We start from the raw sequence: 27219 nt of genomic DNA, 5'->3' as shown, positions 1-27219 counted from the left end.
TATTGATTTTTTACAGAGAGGAAGGGAGAGAGATAGAGAGCTAGAAACATCGATGAGAGAGAAACATCGATCAGCTGCCTCCTGCACATCTCCCGCTGGGGATGTGCCCGTAACCCAGGTACATGCCCTTGACCGGAATCGAACCTGGGACCCTTCAGTCTGCAGGCCGCATGAGTCTCTTTTTATTTTGCTTGTTAGTTCATTGCGTTCATTAGATTTCAAATATAAGTGAAATCATATGGTACTTGTCTTTCTCTGAATTGGCTTATTTCACTTAGCATAATGCTCTTCAGGTCCATTAAAAGGTAATTTTATTTTTTAAATATGTTTTTACTAATTTTTAGAGAGGAGGGAGATGAAGAGAGAGAAACATAGATGAGAAATGATCGGCTGCCTCCTGCACTCCTGCTACTGGGGATCAAGCCCACAATCCAGGCCTGTGCCCTGACTGAGAATTGAACCAGTGACCTCTTGGTGCATGCACGGTATGATGCTCAACCAACAAACCACACCAGCCAGGGCTAAAAGGTAATTTTTATTATTTTTTTAATATATATTTTTATTGATTTTACCTACCTGGTAAAAGAAATAGACTTACAAGTCCAGGAAGTACAGACAGTCCCAAACAAGAGGAACCCAAAGAGGCCCACACCAAGACACATCATAATTAAAATGCCAAGGGTTAAAGACAAAGAGAGAATCTTGAAAGCAGCAAGAGAAAAGCAGTTAGTTACCTACAAGGGAGTGCTCATACAACTGTCAGCTGATTTATCAACAGAAATTTTGCAGGCCAGAAGGGAATGGCAAGAAATATTCCAAGTGATGAATAGCAAAGACCTACAACCAAGATTATTCTACCCAGCAAAGCTATCATTTAGAATTGAGGGTCAGATAAAGAGTTTCACAAACAAGAAAAAGCTAAAGGATTTCATCACCACCAAACCAGTATTATATGAAATGTTGAAGGGTATTCTTGAAGAAGAAGAAGAAGAAGAAGAAGAAGAAGAAGAAGAAGAAGAAGAAGAAGAAGAAGAAGAAGAAGAAGAAGAAGAAGAAGAAGAAGAAGAAACAAAAAATACAAAGAATAAAAATGGCAACAAATACATGTCTATCAACAAGAAATGTAATGAGGCTGGTCCGAGTGCAGTGGTGTCTTACAACTAATTGATCACAGCCAGTTACAGATTTCTTTGATTGATCACAGCCAGTTACAGATTTCTTTGTTCCTTCTCCACTCCCACTGCTTCACTTGACTAGCCAAAAAAAAAAAAAAAGAAAGAAAACCAGAAGCATGGAAGCATGGAGCAGACTGACAAATCTTAGAGGGAAGTGGGGAGAAGGGGTGGGAAGAGATTAACCAAAGATCTTACCTATGGACACAGTTAGGTGGTGAAGACCTGGGGTGGGGCGGGAAACAGGTGGAAGGGGACATCTGTAATAATCTCAACAATAAAGATTTTTAAAAATTAAAAAGATAAGAAATAGCCCAGCTAGTGTGGCTCAGTAGTTTTGCATTGACCTATGAACCATGAGGTCCCAAATTGATTCCTGGTCAGAGCACTTGCTGGGGTTTCAGTCTCAACCCCCAGTAGGGGACGTGCAAGAGGCAGCCAATCAATGATTCTCTCTCATCATTGATGTTTCTCTCTCTCCCTCTCCCTCTGTGAAATCAAAAAAAAATAATTTTTTTAAAAAATACAAGAAATATGTGTTGGCAAGAATATGGAGAAAAAGGAACTCTCGTGAACTGTTGGTGGGAATGTACTTTGGTGCAGCCACTATAGAAAACAGTATAGAACTACTGTATGACCCAGCAATTCCACTTCTGGGTATTTAACCAAAGACAAGGAAATACTGACTCAAAAAGATACCCATCGCTGTGTTTTCTGCAGCATTGTTTACAATATAGAAACAACCTAAATGTTGATTTATGGATAAATGGGGGGAAATTTGTATATATAATATACAACTCAGTCAATAAAGTAACATGAATTATTCTTATTTAGCCATAAAAAAGAATTAAGTTTTCCAATCTGTAACAACATGGATGAAACCTGAGGCATTATACAAAGTGAAATAAGTCATATAGAGAAAGACAAATATCATATGATCTCACTTATATATGTAATGTAAAACACAAAATAAATTCATAGATCCAAAGAACAGATTGGTGGTTGCGGGAAGGAGGAATGGATAAAGGGAATCAAAAGATACAAAAAATTTTTAAATATATTTTTATTGATTTCAGAGAGAAATAGAGAGGGAGAGAGATAGAAACATGAATAATGAGAGAGAATCATCCCTGCACACCACCCAGTGGGGATCAAGCCTGCAACCTGGGCATGTGCCCTGATCGGGATTTGAACTCTGTTCTTCGGGTTCATAGGTTGACGCTCAACCATTGAGCCATGCCGGCCAGGCAAAAGATATAAAATTTCAGATATAAAATAATTACCATGGGATGTAAATGTACAACATTATGACTATAGTTAATAATACTATACTTCATATTTGAAAGTTACTAAAAGAGTAGATCTTAAAAGTCGTTATCTGCCCTGGCCGGTTTGGCTCAGTGGATAGAGCGTCAGCCTGCGGGCTTAAGGGTCCCAGGTTCGATTCTGGTCAGGGGCATGTACATTGGTTTCGGGCACATCCCCAGTGTGGGGGTGTGCAGGAGGCAGCTGATCAGTGTTTCTCTCTCATCGATGTTCTAACTCTCTATCCCTCTCCCTTCCTCTCTGTAAACAATAAAATATATATATTTTTAAAAGTCGTTATCATGAGAAAAAAAAAGAAAAAGAATTTTGTAACTATGTATGATTATGGATGTTAACTAGACTTACTGTGGTGATCATTTTGCAATGTATACAAATACTGAGTCATTCTGTTGTACATCTGAAACTAATATAATGTTATATTATGCTATCCCATATAATAAAAGCCCAGTGACCGAACTTGGAATGACCAGAAAAACCAGTCGACCAGTGGCTATGATGTGCACTGACCACTAGGGGGCAGACGCTTAACACAGGAGCTGCCCCCTGGTGGTCAGTGCACTCCGACAGTGGGAGCGCCGCTCAGCTGACCGCGATAAGCAGCTGCTACCGCAGCCGGAGCAGCTGCTCAGAGGGTGGATCCACAGCCACTCAGCTGACCGGGATGAGTGGTACTCCCACAGCGGGCCGATCCCCACAGGCCATGCCCCCCACCAGTGCACAAATCCCGTGCACTGGGCCTCTAGTACCTCAATTAAAAAATATTTCACCACTATTCCCCATCACTTCTTTTGCTTAATCACAGGTTCTTACCAGTGGACAGCAGAACAAGAATTCTCAACTGATAATGAAGATTCATCTGTCCCAGAACTAGAGGAAGGTTAGGGAATGGATGGGATGCCCATGATCTGAAGCCAAAGGTAAAGGATGTGACTGCCCAATGGGAACAGAAGGGCCTGGAAGCCAGGGTGGGAATTTCCCTCCACTCCATCCTACCCTACCTCCAACAACAAGAATAAAAGAAGACTGGGAATCAAAAAGTAGGAGGCACCTTCTCTGTCCTGTTCATCATTAGATCTGTAGGGTCTCACACAGCACCTGCCCCACCTTAGATGAATAAAACTTTGCTGAATGGAGGAGCTAAGGCTCTCCAATCCAGCAGGGGTGCCAGCACAGTCATTCTGGGTTAAGGTCTGAGTAGATGAGGTGAGGAAGAGGGGCTTTGTGCCGTGTACTGTGGCAGTTCTTGTCCTGGAGACTTATCCCCTTGAGCCTAGGCTTTATTCTTTGTTGTTTGTTTTGGGGAGTTGGGAGTAATTTATTTTTTCTTCAATTCCTAGTGATCATCATATCTTAAACAGAAAAGAGAGCTGTCCAGACAAGTGAGAGAATAAACATGAAGTACTTGGAATACCATGTAAGCTGTGTAAAGTTAAATTTCTTTTCTTTTTTTTTAATTATTGATCTTTTTTTATTATTAAATCTTTATTGTTCAGATTACATTTGTTCCTCTTTTTTCCCCCCCATAACTCCCCTCCTCCCAGTTCCCACCCCACCCTCCGCCCTCACTCCCCACCCACTGTCCTCATCCATAGGTGCACGATTTTTGTCCAGTCTCCTCCCGCATCTCCCATTCCCCTTTCCCCCCCAAGAATAGTCAGTCCATTCCCTTTCTATGTCCCTGATTCGTTATAATCACCCGTTCATTCTGTACATCATATTATTTATTCACTTGATTCTTAGATTCACTTGTTGATAGATGCATGTTTGTTGTTCACAATTTGTATCTTTACCTTTTTCTTCTTCCTCTTCTTAAAGGATACCGTTCAGCATTTCGTATAATACTGGTTTAGTGGTGATGAACTCCTTTAGCTTTTCCTTATCTGTGAAGCTCTTTATCTGACCTTCAATTCTGAATGATAGCTTTGCTGGATAAAGTAATCTTGGTTGTAGGTTCTTGGTATTCATCACTTTGAATATTTCTTGCCATTCCCTTCTGGCCTGCAGTTTCTGTTGAGAAATCAGCTGACAGTCGTATGGGTATTCCCTTGTAGGTAATTGAGTCTCTTTCTCTTGCTGCTTTTAAGATTCTCTCTTTGTCTTTTGCTCTTGGCATTTTAATTATGATGTGTCTTGGTGTGGTCCTCTTTGGATTCCTTTTGTTTGGGGTTCTCTGCGCTTCTTGGACCTGTAAGTCCATTTCTTTCACCAGGTGGGGGAAGTTTTCTGCCATTATTTCTTCAAATAGGTTTTCAATATCTTGCTGTCTCTCATCTTCTGGCACCCCTATAATTCTGATATTGGTGCGCTTGAAGCTGTCCCAGAGGCTCCTTACACTATCTTCGTATTTTCGGATTCTTTTTTCATTTTGCTTTTCCGGTTGGGTGTTTTTTGCTTCTTCGCATTTCAAATCTTTGACTTGATTCTTGCGCTCCTCTGGTCTGCTATTGGGTGTCTGTATAATATTCTTTATTTCAGTCCGTGTATGCTTAATTTCTAGTTGGTTCTTTATCATAGCATCGAGGGTCTTATTAGTTTTCGTGAGGCTCTCATCAAGTTTATTGGCAGCTTCTAGCACATTATTGCAAGCCCTCAAAATTGCATTTTTTAGCTCTATATCCTCCATTTCTGTCATTTTTTTTGTCTCCGCATTTTTTATGCTTTCTTGGTGCACCCCCTTGTGGTCTTTGTGCGCAGTCTTGTTCTAGTTAAGCCTTGATTGTTGTAGTTAATACTAGAGGGATTTGACCACCAGGCTGACTGGCTGTGAGAATCAGCTGTGTCTGCCGCGGGAAAACTTCTGTCCTCTGGAGAGGTGCTAATCTAGCCTTTGCCTGAGGCGATCCGGCAAATGGCTCTGCGCAGGGCTTGGGCGGGGCGGGATCAACAGGGCGGGCAGAGGGAGCAGTTATGGCTGCTCTCAGTCCCGTTCCCAGAGGCTCTGCTTCTCAGAACCCCAGCAACTGCTGCAAACCTCGGAGAGAAAGCTGCCCTCATGTTCCAACTGATGCCAGACAATCCCGCCTCTCCCGTTTGAGTCTGAGTCCCTAGAGACTCGCCCGGATCTGGAGCTCAGAGTCTGAGACTCCCTCCTGATTGAAAACGACAACCGCGCCCTCAGCCACCAGCCTGCTTTGCGCGCGCACCTCGGTACCTTTGTATTTTCCACACTGTGCCTCCTCTGGGCCTCGGTATGCTCTTGTCTTTCCTTCTAGTTGAAGAGTCTCTCCTCAGCCAGCCTTCCTGTGGTTCTGGGTGATGTCCGTTCCGTCTTTTAGTTGTATTTTTGAAGTGGTTGTTTGCGGCAGCAATCTCAGGTGTTTACCTATGCCGCCATCTTGGTCTCTCTCCTATTATTTGTAAAGTTAAATTTCTTGGTGCCAGTCCAAGCACTTGACAATTTAACCTCATAATAGATTAGACAGTTATATAATCATCCCCATTTCTCAGCTAAAGGAACGGAGACGTAAGGAGGTTAAATAATTTGATAGTAAGTGATAGAGCAAATAATCTGGAGTCAGGGTCCATGTTCAATCACATAGCAATGAACTGAGCACTAACAATGGGAGATTGAGGAGGGGCATGAATGAGGGCACTCACTCTTTTTTGCTAAAAGTTCCTGAAGATTTTCTAACATCAAATAGGTTTTGATCACATTTTCTTTGGCCTTTGATGAGGTCCCCATCAGTTTAAAAGGCAGTATAGCCACGAGAAAAGCCATTTCTTTGGAGTCTACAGGGAGCTGGATTCAAATTCCAGGTTTACCACTTAACTAGTGAAATTGACCAAATCTAAGCCTTATTGCATAACAGGAGTAACAACCACTTCATTGGGAGGTCAGAAAAGTTAAATATTAAATTGCCCAGCCTGTGACCTATGAAACAGGAGGTCACAGTTCAATTCCTGGTCAGAGCATATGCTCGGGTTGCAGGCTCCATCTCCAGTAGCGGGTGTGTTTCTCTCTCCCTCTCCCTTCCTCTCTGAAATCAATAAAAATATTTTTAAAAATTAAGTTAAACCATATGAAATTGCTGTTTCTGGAAGTCAAAACAGAGGTGGAATCTAACAAAATAGTTAGCATTCCTTTGTGCCTCTAATTTTTAAAAAACTCCAGCTCTAAATTCTTTTCTCCTATGCTGCCTAAGGTATAGTCTAGCTCATTGATGGCGAACCTTTTGAGCTCAGCGTGTCAGCATTTTGAAAAACCCTAACTTAACTCTAGTGCCGTGTCACATATAGAAATTTTTTTTTAAATATATTTTATTGATTTTTTACAGAGAGGAAGGGAGAGGGATAGAGAGTTAGAAACATCGATGAGAGAGAAACATCGATCAGCTGCCTCCTGCACATCTCCCACTGGGGATGTGCCCGCAACCCAGGCACATGCCCTTGACCGGAATCGAACCTGGGACCCTTCAGTCCGCAGGCCGACACTCTATCCACTGAGCCAAACCGGTTTCGGCTAGAAATTTTTTGATATTTGCAACCATAGTAAAACAAAGACTTATATTTTTGATATTTATTTTATATATTTAAATGCCATTTAACAAAGAAAAATCAACCAAAAAAAATGAGTTCACGTGTCACCTCTGACACGCGTGTCATAGGTTCGCCATCACTGGTCTAGCTCAACTGTTTGTATCACCCTTAGGGCCCAGAAGTTGCATTTGACTCCCAACAGCCTTAGGAGACTCATTAATTCCTACAAGGATCTGGGACTTCTTTCCAACTAACTACAAGCACATCCCTTGGGGGCCAGAGAAGTCAAGAGCCATTGTGGCACAATAGTAAGAAGCTAGGAAAATTTCTGGGCAAGTAGAAGGGGAAACTGAGAAAATTAAACAAGGCCAAACAAGTTTGTGCAGCTTGCAGCCAGCTTGTAGCAAGACCTTACCTTCCCCAAAGGACACTTGAGAGCAAATGGTTAATACCTCTCCTCCCAAACCAAAGAATACAGGAAAGGCGGCGGGGGGGGGGGGGGGGGGGGTGCATATCTCACCCACTGAACAGAGAAGTCACAAGATAAAATAACCAGATGTTCTCATAAATTCTGGGAAAAGCTACAACAAAGTAAAAGGGGGACCTTAAAATTTAGTCTGTTGCCCAAAATATCCAGGCAGGAACCTATAGAAGGGCAAAAACCGCTTGAACCCCACGGGGCAGTGTGCTCAGTTTAGCCGAGTGACTGCTTGAGCTATATGCCAAGTTTATCCTATATAATAAAAGGCTAATATGCAAATTGTCTCCTCTGGAGTTCAACGGACCTGGAGTTGCCAGCTCACTATGAGGTGTGCTGATCACCAGGGGGTGATGCGGGAGGAAAGAAGGCCCCAGCCAGCAGCCAGGAGGAAGAAGGCTCCCATCCGCCCTGATCGATGGCCAGGCCTAGGGACCCTACCTGTGCACAATTTTCGTGCACCAGGCCTCTAGTCTTTAATAGAGTTGCTTGCCTTGCTTCCTTAATAAATGTGCTTGCTTTGCTTCAACAGTGATGTCTGTCACTCCTTTGAAATCTTTCTTACAGCCCAGAACAGGATATCCTTCTCTCTCCCACTCAGAGGGCTGACCCTTAACACCATGACAGCTCCATGCCTTACCTACCACACACAGACTCAGTGCACCCTTCTGTTTACAGCCTATTTTACCCTTGTTTGTCGCTGCTGTAGGGTTAGTGAGGTTGGTTCCATTTTCAAATGTAGAAACTGAGGCCTAAAGAGGGTCTGGCCTCGTCCAAGGTCTCAGACAACCCCTGGTGTTGGAAGTAACGTGATTTTGGCATTAAATCAGCCCAGGCACTGCCTCTAGTTATGACCTCCGCAAGGTCCTTGAATCTCTCTCCGAACTGTTTCCTTTTATGGAGAAAAGCGCTAATACCTTTCTCAAACAGTTCTTTTCCATTCAACCCAGGCTCTCTCCGCCGGTCCTTGAGGGGTCCGGCTGTGGCAATATGATCCGCGACACATGCGGAGACCACGTGCGCGCAGGGGCACACCCCAACTCTCCATAAACATCAACATTTGATTGTTACTAGAGACAGAACCAGCCACGACAATCCCAAATTCAGACCTACTACAAGTACCGAAACGCGAAGGAAAGGAGCGACCGAAATTACCCCGCCCCGGAAGAGCGGACCGGATGGCCACGCCCTCCGTGGGCGGGGCCGGAAGCCTGCGGCTACAATCCGCGCCTGCTCGCCGCCATCTTGTTCAAAGAGAGCACCTCCCTTCGTTCCTTAGCCTTTAGGCGGGACTTGGCGAGGCCATGGCGACTGAGGAGCGCGGCGGGGCACGGCCTGCGGGGCCGGCCTCCGGGCGAAGTGGCTGCGGAGTCCCCCGGCTGGGGGAGCAGACCCCGGCGGCTGTGGAGAAGCGAGGGCCGTACATGATGATGCGCGCGCCTTCCATTCAGGCCAAGCTGCGTGAGTGCGGCCCGAGGGGGTCTGCCTGGGCGGGCTGCCGCGGGCCCCGGAGCCCCGCTGGGGCGACCCCCGAGAGGCACCTGCAGCCCGCTCCCGTCCCCATACTCTGTTCGACAAGAGCAGGTTCCTGGCGTCTGGGAGAAACGGCCGAGCGGGGAAGACCCCGCTAACCCGGACCCTTTGACTTCCAGAGAAGCCCCGGGACCTGGCCAAGGCCGCCCTGCGGAGAAAAGGCATGCTGGGGGCCGCGCGCCGCCCCGACTCTTCAGGGAAAAGGTGTCCGCAGGCGCCGCCCCTCCTGCCAGCGGTTTTCTGACGAGGCTGGGCGACCCTGGACTCCCGTTTAAGGCCCAGCTAGGGATTCCGCTGACGCCAGCCTGTCAGGTTCACTATTTTAAAACAGGAAGGAAAAACGACCTTTTTCTCTTTTATTTCTTTAAGAATGTGATGGTGTCAGGGCAAGGGCTTTGGAATCAGTTTTGTCAGGGCATAGACTCACTCGCTGTCTTAAATTAGGGAGGAGCACGATGGCTAGGTCCCCGGGAGTGAAGACGGACAGCAGCTGGGAGGAGCCAGCGCCGCCCTGAGGGCTGCCAGTGTGGCGTTTCCTGGGTAGCAGTGGGGGCGTGGGTGGGCAGTGCCTGTTCTGAGGGCTGTGTAGCCAGATACATAGCCGGCGGCGGCGGCCGTGTGACAGGTAGAGGGCAAGTCAGGAGTAGAGCCGTTCTCTTTCCGTAAGGGAAGGATTCTGGCTCTCCCTGTAGATGCTGGTGCTTCATCTATGCTTGATCTCTTCTCCCATCTTCCCTCAGGTCAGTGAAGTTTAACAAGGGCTATACTGCTCTTAGTCAGAGTCCAGATGAAAACCTGGTGTCCCTCAACTCTGACAGGTGAGTGCTCTCCTTGGCAGTGCCCCTTGGGGAGTGACTTGGGTAAAACTGCAGATCGCTTGGTGCCTTCGCTAGTCCCCTATCTCTTCCAAAACCCTTCCTGCATGTTCCAGGGCTGTCTTCTTTGGAGCACTATTCCATCCCAAGATGGCTTGCTTAGAGGACTCAGAGGATTCATGCTGCTCTTGGATTTGGAGCACCAGCCTTGTCTGGAGAAACCATCCTTCCCTATTGTGTCTTGCACTGTTAGTGACAGTGACCTTGTCCCTGCCGGAGCCATTAAAGGAACCATTTGTACACTCAAAGCAAATTCTGGGCTTGAATCCTATGGTGTGTGGTCTTTACCTCACGAGTACTGCAGACCCTCTTGCATGCTCTTCACCTTGTCATTTGCAGCTGTGCTCCACAGGCATCCCCCTGAATTAACTGTCTTCCTCTTCTCCTAGTGATGGGGAGCTGGAATCCAGATACTCCTCCGGGTATTCCTCTGCAGAGGCAAGTGCAGAGTGCCTTCTTGCATGGGGCCAGGCGTCAGGCAGTGTTACCACCACTGCCAAGTGCTTGTCTAGTGCCTGCTGTATGCACAGCACTATGCCAGGCTTCCAGTTGGTTCTCCAATCTACTCTGTCCTCTTCCCACAGCAGAGGTAGAGGTGTCTGAGGAGGGCTGTTGAAAATTCAGGAGACCATAGACTCTTGGGGCTGGAAATGGCCTTACAAATCTAATCCAGGCCACCACTGAGAAAAGGAATCCTCCAGATAAATCCCAGCCAAGTGTTTACCAGCCTCTGCTTGGTTGCTTCTTGTAATCAGGTACTCACTACCTCCAAGAAACTTTGTTGCCTGTCCTCCCTCCAGCACAGTGGTTCTCAACCTTGGCTGCACATTAGAATCACCTGGGAATCTTTTTAAAATCCTGATTTCTGGGCCTCATCCTCCAGGATTCCCAGGTGATTCTAATGTGCAGCCAAGGTTGAGAACCACTGCTCTAGCACATATGCACAATTCCTTCTTCATGCAGCTTAGAGCTAAGTCTTCCTTATTAATTTGAAATGTCTCCTGCAGCTGGACTCAATGGTCCTAAGCCTGCCCTCCAGTGTCACACAGTAATTCTAGTCTCCTTTTTATGATAGTCTTTTATCTGACATCAGCCTTCCTGTCCCTCCCCTGGCCATCCTCCACCAAGCTTGCTTGCTTCCAGGCCATACAACTGTTCCATCTATGGGAACTCAGACTGAGATACTCGGGCTGGTCTTTTGGATGCGTTTCCAGAGTGATTGTCCCAGACAGAAACAAGGGATGTAAAGTTCTAGCATGTGCTTTCAACAGAAGTGAGTGCTGGGGACATGACTGTATACCACTGGTATTCTTATACTCTTGGAAACCGTTGACTACCCCCAAGTTTCTGCCAAAGAGAATAGAGGCAGTTTTTAAATTGCTGCCTCCTTGTATATCTGGGTGCCTAAGATTGTTAAAACTAAGAAAAATTAGCCAAGAGCCAGAGAAAGTCCTACACTGTTCCCAGTCTGACTTTCCTTCTGCTCAGAGCAACTGGTAAAACCAGACTGACAGGTTCCACTTTGCAGGAGACAAGCTCTGCAGGCATCAAAGAACAGTATGTCTAATGGTAGTGCTGACAAAGTGGCTCTCTACCCTGTTGTATAACTTATATTCCTTTACTATTTTACCCCACCATTCTGGTGTCATTGTCCCATATTTTTCAGCCTTCATAGGGACCAGTCTGGGTTCCCAGTGGGAATGGTCAGAGCATTGATTTTCAAACATATTCTAGAATCTGGTATTTACATCAGATTCCTCCATATTCTTTAGTGAGAGCAGCTCCCCTGGGGGTTTGTGACAGTGCAGTCTGGACAGTACTGGCTCAAGCTCCTGGGTGCCCCTCACTGCTGGCTGAAGCACAGGTAGAAAAAGCTGGCATTTCCACCTGCAGTCCAGGAATGTATGGGGTTGACCTGAGGGTGGAGAATGGACAGGAAGCTCTGTAAAGGGAATGTGAGTCTGCATTTTGGGCAGCAGTTGTTTCTGCTTTGCAGGCTGGCTTATAGTTTTCTCTCCTGCTCTTAGCAGGTGAACCAGGATGTGAGCCGCCAGCTGCTCCAGGATGGGTATCACCTAGATGAGATTCCAGATGATGAGGACTTGGACCTCATTCCCCCCAAGCCTATGGCTTCAACGTGCTCCTGCTGCTGGTGCTGTCTTGGGGACTCTTTCTCTTGTACCATCCAGTAGACATAAGCCCCTAAAATGGGCCCTGCTTGCCATGCCTGCAGATCCCTTTTGGCTCTTCATAGGTCAGACTGCATTCCCAGAATCACTTGAGGTACTGGCCTTCTGGGAAGTCAGTGACCTGTAGTTACCCCTTACCTGGTGCTTCTCAGGCAGGAGGCCCCCATCTGGGTGATAGGGTGATATATGGAATTCTGCAGTTTTCCTCTGCTGTTGGAGCAGAGTTTGAAACCATTTAATAAGGGGGGGAATAGAGGAATTCTGTTTCTTAGGGTGAGTGATAATGCTGGCTAAGAAAAACACTTGAAAACAGCTTGACTGGTATTTGTTGTCATGCTCTTTGGATGGAAAAAGAGCTTTTGTGCCCAGATTGTGCTGGACGGTGTTGTGTGGAGGCAGAAAATTTGTGGCTTGCAGCTGGGAATCTTTGAAAAAGAATTTATGTGGGACCAGTTCAAGAAATTCCTTAAGCTCTCCTTTCTAGCTCCAAGACGGGTTTGCCCTTCAAGAAAGGATAAAGCTTTGGCCCTCTTCTGGTTGTGCCTGTCTGACTGTTGCAGGGAGGATAGCAGCTTGCTTGATGACACAGCAGGTTCCAGAATCCCTGGACCCAGAGCATCCCCAAATGATCTGTATGAGTAGGTTTATTTGTCGTTCCTTGGTTGCCATTCTCCACCTTGGTCTTAGCTAGTTTCTCCATCCAGTCTTGGAGCTAAATGTTGGCCCAGAAGCCTGCAGATTTTGGTTACCAGGAGAGGGAGCTACAGGGAGCATTCAAATGTCTTTCTATTTAATAGCCTTGTAAACTTGAGAAGTAGCAATGGGTGAGAAGTATACTGGCTGAGCTGTGTGTGGGCTCTGACAGACAGAGACTCACAGACAGAATGGGGATTAGGGACCTGTGCCAGCTCCCAAGGCCTCTGCCTGAGGCAGAGGGCCTCCCTTCAACCCAATGTGGACCATTCCATTGTGTCCAGCTGTCGAGATTCTTCTGACCACAGCATGGGCCTCACAGTGGATACTCAGGATTGGACTTTTTACAATAAACCTTTGTGTGCAACACAGCCTCTCAGCCCCCATTGTGAACACAGCAGACACATAATCCCCTCCATGACCCCTACTAGACAGCATACCTTGCTAAACCACACGTCTCCCTAGAATTTAGTTTTAGTGTTTTTGTGTGTTTTGCCTTACCTGGAACCGTGGTGAGAACTGAATGGGAGTGGGCAGGGTTCCTAGCCCAAGGGGTATGATAGCCAGGATTGGATGTGGGCCCCACAGGGAAAGTGCCTGGTCTCTTGACTTATTTGATGCCCTACAACTACTAGGGGTATATGAGGGAAGGCATGGACTCTTTTTTTTGCTCTACTACTACATGAGGTGATTGAAAGACTGAGAATGTCAGATTAAAAGGCCATATTTGTCAGAGGACTAGCCTCATGAGGGTAATCCTATTAGCTTGATTGGCATCTATATTGGTGCTTTTCTCAAATCTCAGAAAGCTGAGAGAAATACAATATCCAGGGGGCCGTGGCTAACTTATTATATGATCTCACAGTGCACACAGCAAGACAGAGAGGGGACAGGGACCAGAGGCACTTCTGGGATAAGGGAGGCACATGGTCATTCTTTTCTGGAATGGGGCTCTGCAACTCTACATAGGTGCCCACTTTCTGAGCACTTTGAAAATGCTTGCAGGGAGTGAGGACATCTCCATTCTGACCCCCTTGCCCACCCACAGATATATCCAGGCCTTTCTGGCTTCTGCAGAGGTGGCAAAATGTACACAAAGGGTGTCAGATGTAGGACAGTGTAAAGGAAGACAGTGGTAACAGGAAACCCAGTGGGGGCCAGAAAGTGGCTGTGACAGCCAAATGTGGGACAATTTTCTGTGGGGGAGGTGGTTAGGACAGTGGAAACTGCTGGTGTGTGCTGAAGGTGGCTACAGGAACCCAAGACCAAGGCCCTCTGGATCATTGTTGCTGTTAACACTAGTATATTTGGCTGCAGCTGTTCCTGAAGAGGATGTTCCAGAGCTGGTTGACCCTGAGTGGGAGGCATTATCTTTGTGGGGAAAGTTGCAGGAACCTGAAATAGGGGACAGTGTGTAGTGAGGCAGGATAGGTATGGTCATTTGTTTGGGGCCAGAAGCTAACGTATCACCAAAAGGCACCAAGATGCCCAGAACCAAACTGCCTTATTGAGAGTGCTGGGTATTCTGTAGGTGACAGTACCCTGGGGACGGGTGTATTCAGGCTTTACTTGACTGATGGGAGTGGTGCTCTATGGTGTTTACAGAGTACTCTACAGAACTCTTGGCTTAGGTTTCCACAGCTCTGTAAGTTTATAATAAATAGTCATGCTAATTGAGCTTTCTGTTGCAATAGGATTTTTAAGAAAGGTCCAGGCCACAGTCATTGCTACTTCTAAATTCTGAAATAAAGAAATATCCAAATAGCCTGGCCAGTGTGGCTCAGTGGTTGAGTGTCAACCTGTGAACGAGGAGGTCACGATTTGATTCCCAGTCAGGGCACATGCCTGGGTTTCGGGCTTAATCCCCAGTGTGGGGCATGCAGGAGGCAGCTGATCAATAATTCTCTCATCATTGATGTTTCTGTCTCTCTCTCCCTCCCATCCTCTCTGAAATTAATAAAAATATAGAAAAGAAATAGCGTAATAGCCCCAACTGTGACCATTCCTCCTAGGAGCTCCTCTCTACTCTTCCCAGTAGGCTTTATTTTCAGACCCGCTTCACTGGAGACCATGGATGGAATTAGCCTTTGCACATCACTTCTCTTTAGAATAAGCTCCCTTTAACAGACACTTTCTTCCCAGGTTTTTTGTTTGTTTTTTAAGCCAAGGACATTTGGGGGCCAAGAAAACCCAGAACAGATTGACCAGAACTTTTTTTGAAAGTAGTTTCCTAGAATTCACTTGAACAGGGAGTCTGGTGTGGGCAGTAGCCCAGAAAGATCCTTTTGTGAGAGTCCCAACCCTTATCCCACAGGAAGGAACCAATAGCCTGGGTTTCTGCTTAGTCTGGAGTGATAAGCTCTAAGACTGTTGGTCAGAATCTTCAGTGGTAAAACAACTGTGCAGCCTCCTGCAGAAGTGTGTCCCCTGAGATGGTAGGCACAGGGAAAATTATATGCCCTCCAAGGTACTTCCTGCCAGTTTAGAAAAAGTACCTAGGTTGCTCTTCACAAGACAAATTTTATTATCTTGTCCCTGTCTCTGTAATGACTGACTGTGCTCCAGAGAAGTGGCTAACAAACTTTCTCTGTGAAGGGCCAGTCAGTACTTTGCAGGCTATACAGTCTGACATATCTACTCAACTTTGTAACCTGAGAGCAGGCAAAGAAGTATGTAAATGAGTAGGTGTGGCCAAACCTAGCCTGCTGGTTTTAGCAAGCTAATCTCAGCCCAAAGGCCAGATCACATCCTTAAACAGTGGTTCTCAACCTTCCTAATGCCGCGACCCTTTAAATACAGTTCCTCATGTTGTGACCCAACCATAAAATTATTTTTGTTGCTACTTCATAACTGTAATTTTGCTACTGTTATGAATCGTAATGTAAATATCTGATATGCTATGTATGTTTTCCGATGGTCGCGACCCACAGGTTGAGAACCACTGCTTAAGAATCTTGCTCTTTTATACCCACTTTCCACTGTCTGCAGGGCTGAAGGGCCCAAGGCCTGCCTGTAGGCTCTGCATCTGAGGCTGAAGCTGGCCACACCTTCCTATAAAAGTGCTCGAGAGTCCAGCCTACCCACTTCAGAGACTGAAATACCAAAGATTCAGTGCCTTAATACAAGTGATCTTTAATTGCTTTGACAAAGCAAGAGAGTGACGAGGAGCAATACTGGTCCACAGGCCTAACCTTTCACTCCTCTGCCACTGAAGAAATGGGCACTCCCAGGGCCAGAACCCTGTTCTTAGAAATTAGTTACTACCCTTTTGCTATAACTGATACTGAGCTAACCATAGATTTCACCAACCTGTCTAATACTGTAGGTGAAATAGCTGCTCTATCCTGCATTGAGTCTGTCTCAGGTGTGGTGAGAATACAAGTGGAGTATTGGCCCTTACTCCTCACACGAGCCCCTCCTCCCAGGAAGATGGTTCAGCCAAGGCTTGCTTAGGAGTCACTACCTTTTGAGTTCACTGCTCTATACCAGCTCTTCTAGGAAGTACTCAGAGTCCAGAGCAGGGAAGGAGTTTGGGCTGGACCTGAGGAGTTAAGACTGGCCAGGATTTAAGATGACTGGGCAGGAGAGCCAGGATGGCTATGCCCTCTACAACAGACAGCAAGCACGAAATATCAGCAGGTCCTCAGGCACAGTGAGCTTCAGTGAGACACTCTCATTGGCCCCAATGAAGAGCACTCCACCACGCTTCAGGGGGATTTCTGCCTGGGCTGTGGGAGTGCTGGCTGTCACTGTACCCTGCACCATTAAGAGGATGCTGGCAGAGTCCAATGCTGAGACTTTATACTCAGTGACTGAACCAGGGACCTGGGTGGGAAGAAACAAAAGAATGATGTAGTTCAGACTCTGCTCCTACAGTTCACAGGCACAGGACAACCCCAAGGACCGCCTTCTCTCCCACTGCTCAGGCTCTTGTCAGCATGGAGGCCTACATCTGGACCCTGGTACAGAGAGGAGTGGGCAGGCCCTGGGCCATCTCTCACCAAATGAACTTAACAAGAAAAGGAAACCCAGCCCCAAGTATAGCCCACAATGTGTATCTTGCCAGGTTTATCATGCCCCGCCCCCCACACACACACACAAAAAGGACACCCACCATGGCCCCCTACTCACCTCCATCTTCATAACAGCGAAGTCTGGTACAGGGGGTGCATAGAGAGAAAGGTAGGGGTCTTCCTGACTCCATTTTGGAGGAAAGAGCCTGTCCTTACTGGGGCTGGGGGTATAGCTGAGCATTTCACACAGAGTTGGCACATCGATGAACTTTGATGTCAGGCCAGCACGTACTGTGTTGTCTGAACACGCCATGCACTCCACACAGTCTGAGGACAGAGAATTGTCATGCTAAGCTGATGAAGGATGCCTTGGTGTTTGGCTCTCCAAGGCTGGTCCTTCAAACTTGAGCACTACAAATCCACAGCAGCTAGGTAAAAATGTGTGAATTGCATTCTCGGGGAGAATAAGTTAAAACATTGGACACCAAAAACAGGTGACAGTTCACCCACTGTTGTTAGGGGTAGTCATGTTCACCTTTGGGGAGCCCCAACCCTCCTCAGACTCTTAATTCTCCCAGAAATTCCTGTCCAAGAATGGATATAGGGCCAGCAATCAAAATGGAGCACCCTTCCGTGGCAACATGTATTTTAATGTAAAATCCTTAGGTTAATAGGACGAAAATGAAGGCAGTGTGATGCAGGGGAGAGAACAGCAGACTTGATCCAATATAGCCTAGGTTCAAATTGTGGTTGGTCCCCACACATTGACAGGGTTTAACATGAGTATCATGACCTCAAGGAGTTGGTGTGATGATTCAAGCAGTGTCTGACATCGTCTTAGTATTCATCTTCCCTGCTGACTCAGGAACTCTGGAACCCTGGGAGCTGGATGGGACCTTAAAGGTCCCCTCAACCACCCTCTCTGTCATTTGTCTGGATGGGGAAACAGGGCCCAAGGGAAATGGCAGTGGGGCTCACTGCTAAAATGTGGCTCACCTCCTTTCAGGTAGGCATGGGGCACATTGGCCTCAAGAAACATGGCTTCCCCTGGCTTCAGGGTAAGCAGGTTCAGGAAGTAGATGGCAAAGCATCCAATATCACCTGGATACTGCTGGTGCAGCTGCAGTAGGAGCTCCCCACAGATGTCTTCCACATTGTTTCCGGCAGCCACTGAGAATCACAGAGCACCCCAAGAGCATTTACGGACACTCAGTGGTATTCACAGCCCCACCTTAGAGAGTCAAGTGCCTGCCCACAAGAATCTAAACCAGCCACATGCTCAACCTCTTGGAGACCAGCCTTCCTTGATATTCCAGCTTGCACAGATGGCAATTTTTCTGTATGCCTAGCACTACACTAGGCATTAAAAGAGCTAGAGTGTGGCTCAATTGGTTGAACCTCATCCCATGCCTGTTCGATTCCCAGTCAGGGCACATGCACGGGTTGGGGGCTTGATCCCCAGGAGGGGGCTTGCAGGAGGCAACCAATGGATGTTTCTCATCACGTTTCCCTCCCTCCCTCTCTAAAAAGTCAATAAAAACATTGTGTGTGTGTGTTTTTTTTAAAGCTAGAGTGTTTGTTTCTCACCCTCAGCACTATTGACAATTTGGGCCAGGTGATTCTTTGTTATGGGGGCTGTTCTGTGCATTGTAGGATGTTTAGCAGCATCCCTAAGTTCTACCCACAAGATACCACTAGCACCTCAACCCAGGTTTTTTTTGTGTGTTTTTTTAATTATTTTTTTAATCAGAGAGGGAGAGAGAGATAGAAACATCAACCATGAGAGAATCATTGATCTGCTGCCTCCTGCATGCCCCCACTGGGGATCGAGCCCACAACCTGGGCATGTGCCCTAGACCGGAATCGAACCTGGGACCTTTCAGTCCGCAGGCCGATGCTCTATCCACTGAGCCAAACTGGTTAGGGCTCAACCCAGGTTTTGACAAGGAAAAATGTCTCCAGGTAATTGCCAATGTCCCCTAGTTGAGAACCACTGTTCTAGGAGCTCAAAATCTAATTAAGAGATAACACAAGAATTCAGCCTTTCCCTTTTTTAGCACTGAAAGTACTGCATCTCAGAAAATTACTCAGTCCCAGGTTGGTCACCACAGATAGCATGAGACAGAATGCACCAAGGCCCAAAATGTGAGTTCAGCTTGGGCTAGAGTGGTGAGGGAAGGTTTTTAGAAATGGGCAGGGAGTGGGGGATAGCAGCTGAGTTGTCTTAAATGTACTGGAGGGGAGGGTATTTGTAAGTAAAAGCAGGGTGTGTCAGTGTCACATGAAGAAACCAGCTGGTCTACATTGGAGGGTTCTGAGTTCATACAGCTGAATGCCTACTCTGGGCTAAGCACTTGGGACACAGAAAGGTCAAGGAGACAGGTCTATGGCCTGTGTGTGCACAGGATATAGACTCACAGGTGTCAAGGGCTATACCTGACATATGAACAGGGTGCTGTGGGATTTCCAGGTAGAAGGAATCACTTCTGCTGTGAGTGCAAAAATCCCTAAAGGGACAGGCATACAAGCAGAGAAAACACCAAAAAAACAAAACAATTGGTAGACTTAGGTAAAACAGTTACTTGTGGCTCAAAAGTAGCAGGGGAAATGTGTAGAGACAGAATCAGGAGAGTTCTGGGGTTACCTGGAGAAGGAGCTGGGGCCTCATGTGTGTCATATTAGCTCATAGGTGAGAGTCCATTCTGCCTTGTTTTTCACTATTGATTCTCTAACCCAAAGATGACCACACCCACCACAGTCATTTCCTGAACTCTCCTTAATTAGCACAAGGTTGGGCACAGGGCAGGTATTTAAGATATACTAATTGAGAGCTCTGAGCATCAGGCTTATGGAGGAGAGAGAAAATTCCCTTCCTTCTTCCTGCTATCTAGCTCCAAAGTGCAAATCCATCCATAGGGGGCAGCTGTATGGCTGTGGAAATCTCAGAATGCCTGGGTGAAAAACATCCTTATTGTCTTCCAGGCCAATCAGTCTCCAGCCATCTAGAGAAGATGGCCAGTTAGGGCCCTGCTCCACAAAGGTTAAGAAAGAAATGCCAAGTCACCAACAGGCCACCTAAGCTGGGCCTGTTTTAGTGTTCCGGTTGAGAACCCTGTCCCCACAGCCCAGTGTGTGTGCCGGGGACCTAGGACAGGATGCTGGCCCCAGCCCATGGTGACACCCACCTTGCTGGGAGATCCGCTTCACCAGCAGGTTGAGCTGCTCCACCACCAGCTGCTTCTTGCTCTCCATCAGGTGGGAGAAACCGCTCTGCAGAGCAGAGGCCATGGCTTGGGAGTCCTGGCTTAGGCTCTGCTTCAGCTGGGTTGTTGCATTATCTCCAACTAGGAACTGGAACTCAGGCACTTCTGCAGGAAGGCCAGGCCAGGGCCCATATCAGGAATGGCAAGATGGAACCCACAGAAGTGGGAAGTTGCAGGAGGCCTATCCATCCCATCCCTAACCAAGAAGTCAGGCGGTGCTAAGCAAACTGCAGTGAAAACCGACTGCTCACCACCAGCCCTCAGCAACCACACCTAAGCCTGGTCTCATGGGATTATCCCAGTGGCTTCAAGAATTCATGAGGCTAACCAGCCTTTCAGTTCCTGTGACATCCAACCTCTGTTCTTGGCCACTGTTCTAGCTCAGCCCTGGGTTGCCCGTGTATTCTAGCCCCAATATGCATGCTGTCCGAATTTTGCTCAACCTTACTTGTCAGAAAGGTCACAATTTCCTCAACTGGCCGGAAGCCACATAAGCCCTGAAAGGAGGTGAGGGCAATGGCCATTTCTGGCTTATGGTTGGAATCAGGGTAGTGCTGTGGAGCCTGGAGGTGCAGCTTCTCTGCCAATTCCTGTGGGATGGCCAGGGGAAGAGGAGGAAGGTCAAGGTGCAGCCATCACCTAGCAGGATACCAGTCCCACCCAGGCCTTGCTCCCTACCCTCCCAGGCCCCAGAAAGCAGTAGCTTCCTACTTCTAGCAACAAGCCCAGTCAAGGCATAATGCAGAAATTCCAGGTTCAGCCAACCCAGGGCAGAGACATGGGCCAAAGCTGGAGGAGAACTGGGGCAGTCTTTAAGAGGCCTGGACTGCGAATCAGGAAACCCAAACACCAAGCCACACTCTGACACAAGCTGTGTGACTTTGGGTAAATCCCTCACTTCTCTGGGTCTTACTTTGCTCATCTAGAAATGAGTTTGGATAGGCAAATACTTATGATGTTACTCATGGGCTTGTTGCAGGAAGACTCCCGGGGGTGGAGCTGAGGCAACAGCTAGGGTACCTGCCCTGCCCTAAAAGGTGAATTCTCTAAAAGAACCAAATAGGAAAATGTCAGATATGAATAGTCCTGGGCTGGGTAAAGTGAGAGAAACTCCCCTGGCACAGGCTGGTCAGCTGTTCACTTAGACTTAGCTGCCAGCATGTGTCACCATCATCTGGCCTTGCCGAGTTGTCAGGCCTGGATTTAGCTTTGAGCTGAAGCCTAGTATAGGTAGGGTAAAAGCAGCAGTAAAAGTTGTCAAAAGGGCCAGACTGGCATGCTCAGTGGTTGAGCATCGACATATGAACCAGGAGGTCACGGTTCCATTCCTGGTCAGGGCACATGCCCGTATTGCGAGCTCAATTCCCAGTGTGGGGAATGATTCTGTCTCATAATTAATGTTTCTATCTCTCCCTCTCCCTTCTCTGAAATCAATAAAAAATATATTTTTAAAAAAAATCGTTAGAGGGCCTTAAAAGTAAGCTCTTCTCTACCCTGATTGTACCCCATTCTGATCCTATACCTTGTTAGGGTGTGCCTGGATGGAGAGGGCTGTTTCAACCGAGAGCACTTTGAAGAGGAAGGGCAGCTTGCCACTAAAGGTGTCCTTGACCTTTGAGCCTAAGCAGTCCTGGTTCTCAGCAATCCACTGCCCTAAGGTCCTCTGAGAGATTCGACTGTCAAGAATCTTGGCATCTCCCCGGGGGTGAGTCCCCATCCACAGCTGGAAAAACAGGAAATTTGGGAGGAAAGAGAGAAAAACATACACCACCAGTTTGCCTGCCCCAATGCCAGAGTTACCCTGTGTTCCCCATAGGGCAGTTGAATCCCAAGACAGGCCTCCCAGCACTGGGTATAAATCCTCATGCAATCATGGACCTAAAGTAAAGCAGCGGACCCCAGAATACCAGGAGTCAGGAGACCCAGGGTCTAGTCCAGGTTCTGCCTCTAACCAGCTGTGGAGGCTTAGACTACTTATTTCCTGTCTCTGGGTCTCAGTTTTCTCATCTGCCCAACAAGGAGAATAACACCTGCACTGTCACGGTCACTAGAAATCTCTGAAGCTCAAATAGCTCCATGAGGTGTTAGCATTCATTTATGCCAGTCTCAGATTTAGAGGCTAAAGCCTCCCTATGCTTTTGGCTTTTTCTCTACTAAATGGGCAGAAATATAACTTAAACCTATAATTTTAGGTTTAAAAATGTAAAAGTTAGTGCCCTGGCCGGGTAGCTCAGTTAGTTAGAGCATCATCCCAGTTCTCCAAGGTTGTGGGTTTGATCCCCAGTCAAGGCACATACAAGAAGTAACCAATGCCTTGCCGGCATGGCTCATTGATTGAGCGTCGACCTATGAATCAGGAGTTCACAGTTCCATTCCCAGTTGGCATATGCCCGGGATGCGGGCTCCATCCCTAGTATGGGGTATACAGTAGGCAGCTGATGAGCCATTCTCTCTCATCATTGATGTCTGTCTCTCTCCCTCTCCTTTCCTCTCTGAAATTAAAAATAAAAATAAAATACATAAATAAAAAATAGAAGCGACCAATTAATGCATAAACAAGTGGAACAAATCAATGTCTCTCTAATCAATAAATACTTTTATTTTGTTAATCCTCACCAGAGGATATTTTTCCCCCATTCATTTTTTAGAGAGAGTGGAAGGGAGGGAGAGAGGAAGGGAGATAGACAGACATCAGTGTGAGAAATACATGGCTTGGTTGCCTCCTGCAAGCAGAGGATTGAACCTGCAACCCAGGTACCCACCCTTGACAGGAACTAGAACCCACGACCTTTCGACCCTTCAGTGCCGGTGGGGATCAAGACTAACCACTTAGAAACACTGGCAGGGCAATAAATAATTTTTTTAAATAAAATAAAAATGTAAAAGTCAAAGTAAAAATTTTAATTGTCAAAGAAGACTGAATAAAATTCAGTAAGTGCTAAGAGTTCTTTGAGGAAGGAGATACTGGAAGCCCCAGCCTATTATGAGAAAACCTTTCTTCTTTGGGTGCAGCTTCCCCCTCCCAGGTGATCCACGTGCCTTGCCTCAGGTCCTGTTGAGCGGAGGAGTCTAAGTGGGCTGCCGGGCTCTCACCTCTGCATATGGCTTGTCCTCTGAGATCCGGGCCAGTGGGTCACTGCTGGCCAGTAGCCGAGCCACTTCACTGTTTGAACCCATCTTCCCCCAGGCATACTGCTGCACCACACAGGAAAGTGGGAACACTGGGGGCACAGACAGAGGGTCAGCTTCCACTCCACCCGAGGCCTGACTCTACTGTCCCGGGGAAACTTGACACCAGCTGCGGGTTTTGTCTGAGGGGCAAAGTCACATAAGGGGTTTGTAGGCTGTTAGCTGAGACCCTGCTCCTCTGCAGGCCCCAGTGTTCCTATTTATAAAACGGGCAATGAGGCTCCTCTGCTGACGTGGGGCAGATGGCTGCACCGAGATGACGGGAAGGGAGAGGAAGGAACCTTTTCCACTGCACGCGGTCTCAAAGCGACCCTCGTGCGGCCTTTTCCCTAACGACCTTCCTTGAGGGCTGCAGTAACGACTCAGTCCCCATCGCAGGTACCCCTCCCCTTCCTGACGCCCATCCATCTTTCCGCAAAGTCCCGAGGGTGGGTTCGACCTGCCATATCAAGTCAGGAAGGGTCCCCAGGACGCGATCCACACCCTCGCTCGCCTGCACCCCGACGCAAAGCCCACCTTGCTGAGAGGCCATCCCGGCAGCACCGGACCTGACTTCTCGCACGTATGCCCTTCCCGGCAGCAACCGCGCGGCCCCTCTGCGCCCAGAGCTTCATGGGAAACGTAGTTCCTCGAGAGGGAGAGCCTGGGAGGCGCGGGAGCCCCCTGCGGCCATTCCTGCAATCGCTCTCCCGCTCTCAAGTAACCAGAAGCCTCCACCAGTTCTGAGGCTTCCAGTCTGCAATCCTTAGATCTAAGTGTTCATTCGTCCTCCACTGGACACATTTTTTGAGAACCTGCTAAATGCCAGGACTGTTCAAAGGGCTGGAGATACATCGGAGGACAAGATACTGATCCCTCTGTCTCTGTAGAGTTTACATTCTTGTGAAGGGAAAATAGTCAAACAAGAATAATAAATAAATCGTATAGTATGTTGAAAAATAAGTGCTACAAAAAGGGGGTGGGTAGCAGTTTGCAGAATTTATTTATTTATTTATTTATTTATTTATTTATTTATTTTTAAATATATTTTTATTGATTTCAGAGAGGAAGGGAGAGGGAGAGAGAGATAGAAACATCAGTGATGAGAGAGAATCACTGATAGGCCGCCTCCTGCACGCCTCCCACTGGGGATCGAGCCGCAACCCCGGGCATGTGCCCTTGACCGGGACCCGGGACCCTTTGGTCCGCAGGCCGACGCTCTATCCACTGAACCAAACTAGCCAGGGCTGCAGAATTTAAAATGTTGTCTAAGTAAGCCTCATTGAGAAGCTGACATCTAAGCACAAACTTGGAGGTGAGGACAAGAGAGGGTTCTGGGCAAAAGAAACAGCTAGAGGGAAGGCCCTAAGGTAGGAATGTGGGAATGTGCCTGCCGTGTTCTGGAGTAAATAGCAAAGAGGCCAGTGTGGGGAGAGCTGGTGAGCAGGACAGGGGTGGTCAGAGGGGAAAGGCAGTGAGCAGAACTTTGGAGGTCATTGTGAAGACCAGGTTTTACTCTGAGCATCACAATCATTAGCAGGTTTGAACAAAGAATTACTGTGATCTAAGCAGGGACTCATTGATGCTTGATCATGATGGCAAATATCACATGCAAGGCCCTTAACCTGCCTGAGCTTCTCTTTCTTAATCTGTAAAATGGGATAATGCTGGACTGACAAGCTTGTTGGAGGGTCAGATGGGATGATGTGGGATTCAGGAAGGCAGTCAGTTCTGGGGTCTCCTCTCATCCTCCCTGCCCTAAGTTCTACAGCACGCAGAACCCCAGCCTCTCCTCCAGGCTGAACTGCTCACAAGTCACAACACACAGAAGTCAAGGAGAGTCACCAGGAGCCCTGTATGGCAAAGGCTAGCCTGGGCCTTGGATGTGGAATAATCTTACTATATATATCCTGTGGAGAAAGGCTCTGACATCTGGACCTCCACAGTCAACAGCCCAGGAGGTGGGCAGCCAGCTGGAGGGGTCCAAGAACACAGTAGCCAAAGCTCCAGGGAACCTTGTGTGAGGGGGCTACAATCTGACTCTGCCTCCCCTACACTGATTCCCACAGCCTCTACCACACATGCCCAGGAAAAGAGGGGTACTGTTTTCTCTGTTATGTTATGTCCATCTGTAAACATCAACCTTCCCTGGGGTCCCCTGGCTCAGATAAATCAGCCTGCATTTCAAAGGAAGCTTCGCCATATACTAAGGAATAATAAAACAGAAAAATAAGAATCATACAAACAGTCCTAGCTGGTTTGGCTCAGTGGATAGAGCATCGGCCTGGGGACTGAAGGATCCTAGGTTCGATTCCAGTCAAGGGCACGTGCCCGGGTTGTGGACTTGATCCCTCGTGGGGGGCGTGCAGGAGGCAGCCGATCAATGATTCTCTTTCATCATTGATGTTTCTATCTCTCTCTCCCTTTCCCTTCCTCTCTGAAATCAATAAAAATATATTTTTAAAAAAGAATCATACTAACAGCATATCTCCCCCTAGCCTTTTTTTGCTCAGTGGTTAGAGCATCGGCCTGCGGACTGGAGGGTCCTGGGTTCGATTCTGGTCAAGGGCACATACATTGGTTGCAGGCTCCTCCCTGGCCTGGGCCCTGGTTGGGGCACATGCAGGAGGCAACCAATGGATGTGTTTCCCTCAGATTGATATTTCTCTCTGACTTTCCCTCTCTCGTCCACTCTCTCTAAAAATCAATGGAAAAATATCCTCAGGTGAGGATTAAAAAACAAAACAAAAAAGAGGGATTAGATTAGGTACTGAGGGTTCTTAGAGCACCTCCCACTATGACCACCACAGATGACAGAGTCACTTTCTCATAGTATTTCTATGGGAGGGAAGAACTTAGATTGCTGGGACAGAGCCTCCACCCCATGCTACCCTCCCTACATACCGAAAAACATATCTATAAGGAAAACTGAGGTGTTCAGAGAACGTAGAGCCTTTCACCCTTACCTCTTGCTTGTCTATCTCTAGCGGAACTGATCACACTTTATTATCCAGTGATGATCTGTTTTCCTCTCTCTTCTCAACTAGACCATGTGTCTAATTCGCCATCACATATCTGCCAGTGCCCAGCTGAGGCTTAAGCTATAATAGCAGCTAACATTTATTTTCATTTCCTTTTTAAAAAAATTTTTTTTATTGATTTCAGAGAAGAAGGGAGAGGGAGAGAGAGAGAGATAGAAACATGAATGATGAGAGAGAACCATTGATCAGAGCCTCCTGCATGCCCCCTACTGGGGATAGAGCCCGAAACCTGGGCATATGCCCTTGACTGGAATCGAACCTGTGACCCTTCAATCCAAAGGCCAACGCTCTATCCACTGAGCAAAACCAGCTAGGGCCAGCTATCATTTATTTTCTACTAAATCCTGTACTAAGCCTCTCTCAAGAATTCTCTCACTTCATTCTCAAGATAACCCTATGGGATAGGTACTGTCATGAGCCCCATTTTAGAGATGAGAAAAATGGATCTTGGAGAGATGAAGTAACTGGTCCAAGAACATAGAGTTCTGGTCTACTATACCTCCTCCCTTGTTGAATATGTGAGTGAATAAATAAATGCATGATGTATCTTTCACAGGAAATGTGGACAGATCCCAGGAGACTTCAAAGACAGATAAGTGGGCCAGCTCTACACTGATAATAACAAGTTCCATTCTTTCTTCACCAGTCCACCATTTTACTAGGTTGGTCAGACAAGGAGGAGGCAGGACAGCCTCATGCTGTATAGACTGTTTTCTCAGGCTGCAGACAGCAAATATCTCTGTATATCTCCTATGATATTATCTATATACTAGAGGCCCAGTGCATGAATTTCATGCACAGGTGGGGGCCCTAGGCCTGGCTGGTGAGCAGGGCTGATCAGGGCTGGGGCAATCGGGTCTTGCCAGTCTGGAGGAGGTTATGTGGAGGGATCTCAGGTTGATCAGGGCCTGCAGGACAGTTGTGAGGTAGGTCCATGATGATTTGAACTCTGAATTGCCCATTGACTTAAAAATTTAAGGTTGTGGATGTTT

The 27219-nt window shown here is 47.2% G+C and overlaps 2 protein-coding genes across 7 annotated transcripts; one reads left to right on the top strand and one right to left on the bottom strand.

Annotated features, from left to right (window-relative positions):
* The first annotated feature begins 8675 nt into the window (after positions 1 to 8675).
* FAM219B (family with sequence similarity 219 member B) lies at positions 8676 to 14506 on the top strand. Of its 6 annotated transcripts, none has more exons than XR_002828999.1 (6): positions 8676 to 8913; positions 9105 to 9189; positions 9726 to 9803; positions 10250 to 10298; positions 10448 to 10615; positions 11888 to 12023. XR_002828999.1 is itself a non-coding variant. In XM_014455035.2 (6 exons), the coding sequence occupies exons 1-5, from the start codon at positions 8757 to 8759 to the stop codon at positions 10250 to 10252; spliced, it is 540 nt and encodes a 179-aa protein (XP_014310521.1). In that variant the 5' UTR covers positions 8676 to 8756; the 3' UTR covers positions 10253 to 10298; positions 11888 to 11960. The 6 variants fall into 6 exon arrangements, 4 of the variants coding, with proteins under 4 accessions (XP_014310521.1, XP_014310522.1, XP_006087950.1 ...); XR_002828998.1 differs by having other exon boundaries at positions 10445 to 10615; XM_014455035.2 differs by lacking the exon at positions 10448 to 10615 and adding an exon at positions 9917 to 10133 and having other exon boundaries at positions 11888 to 11960.
* A 1343-nt stretch (positions 14507 to 15849) lies between these two features.
* MPI (mannose phosphate isomerase) lies at positions 15850 to 23818 on the bottom strand. Its single transcript, XM_006087889.3, has 8 exons — positions 23724 to 23818; positions 23112 to 23239; positions 21541 to 21741; positions 20467 to 20608; positions 19941 to 20123; positions 17752 to 17925; positions 16874 to 17082; positions 15850 to 16567 (listed from the first exon to the last, which is right to left on the bottom strand). Exons 1-8 carry the CDS (start codon positions 23737 to 23739, stop codon positions 16349 to 16351), a joined length of 1272 nt encoding a protein of 423 aa, XP_006087951.1. The 5' UTR covers positions 23740 to 23818; the 3' UTR covers positions 15850 to 16348.
* Positions 23819 to 27219: the final 3401 nt, after the last annotated feature.

Source organism: Myotis lucifugus, unplaced genomic scaffold, assembly GCF_000147115.1.
Source record: "Myotis lucifugus unplaced genomic scaffold, Myoluc2.0 scaffold_41, whole genome shotgun sequence".
NCBI lineage: Eukaryota > Metazoa > Chordata > Mammalia > Chiroptera > Vespertilionidae > Myotis > Myotis lucifugus.
The sequence above is the reverse complement of the archived record's forward strand: the minus strand, read 5'-3'. Positions and strand labels throughout refer to the sequence as shown.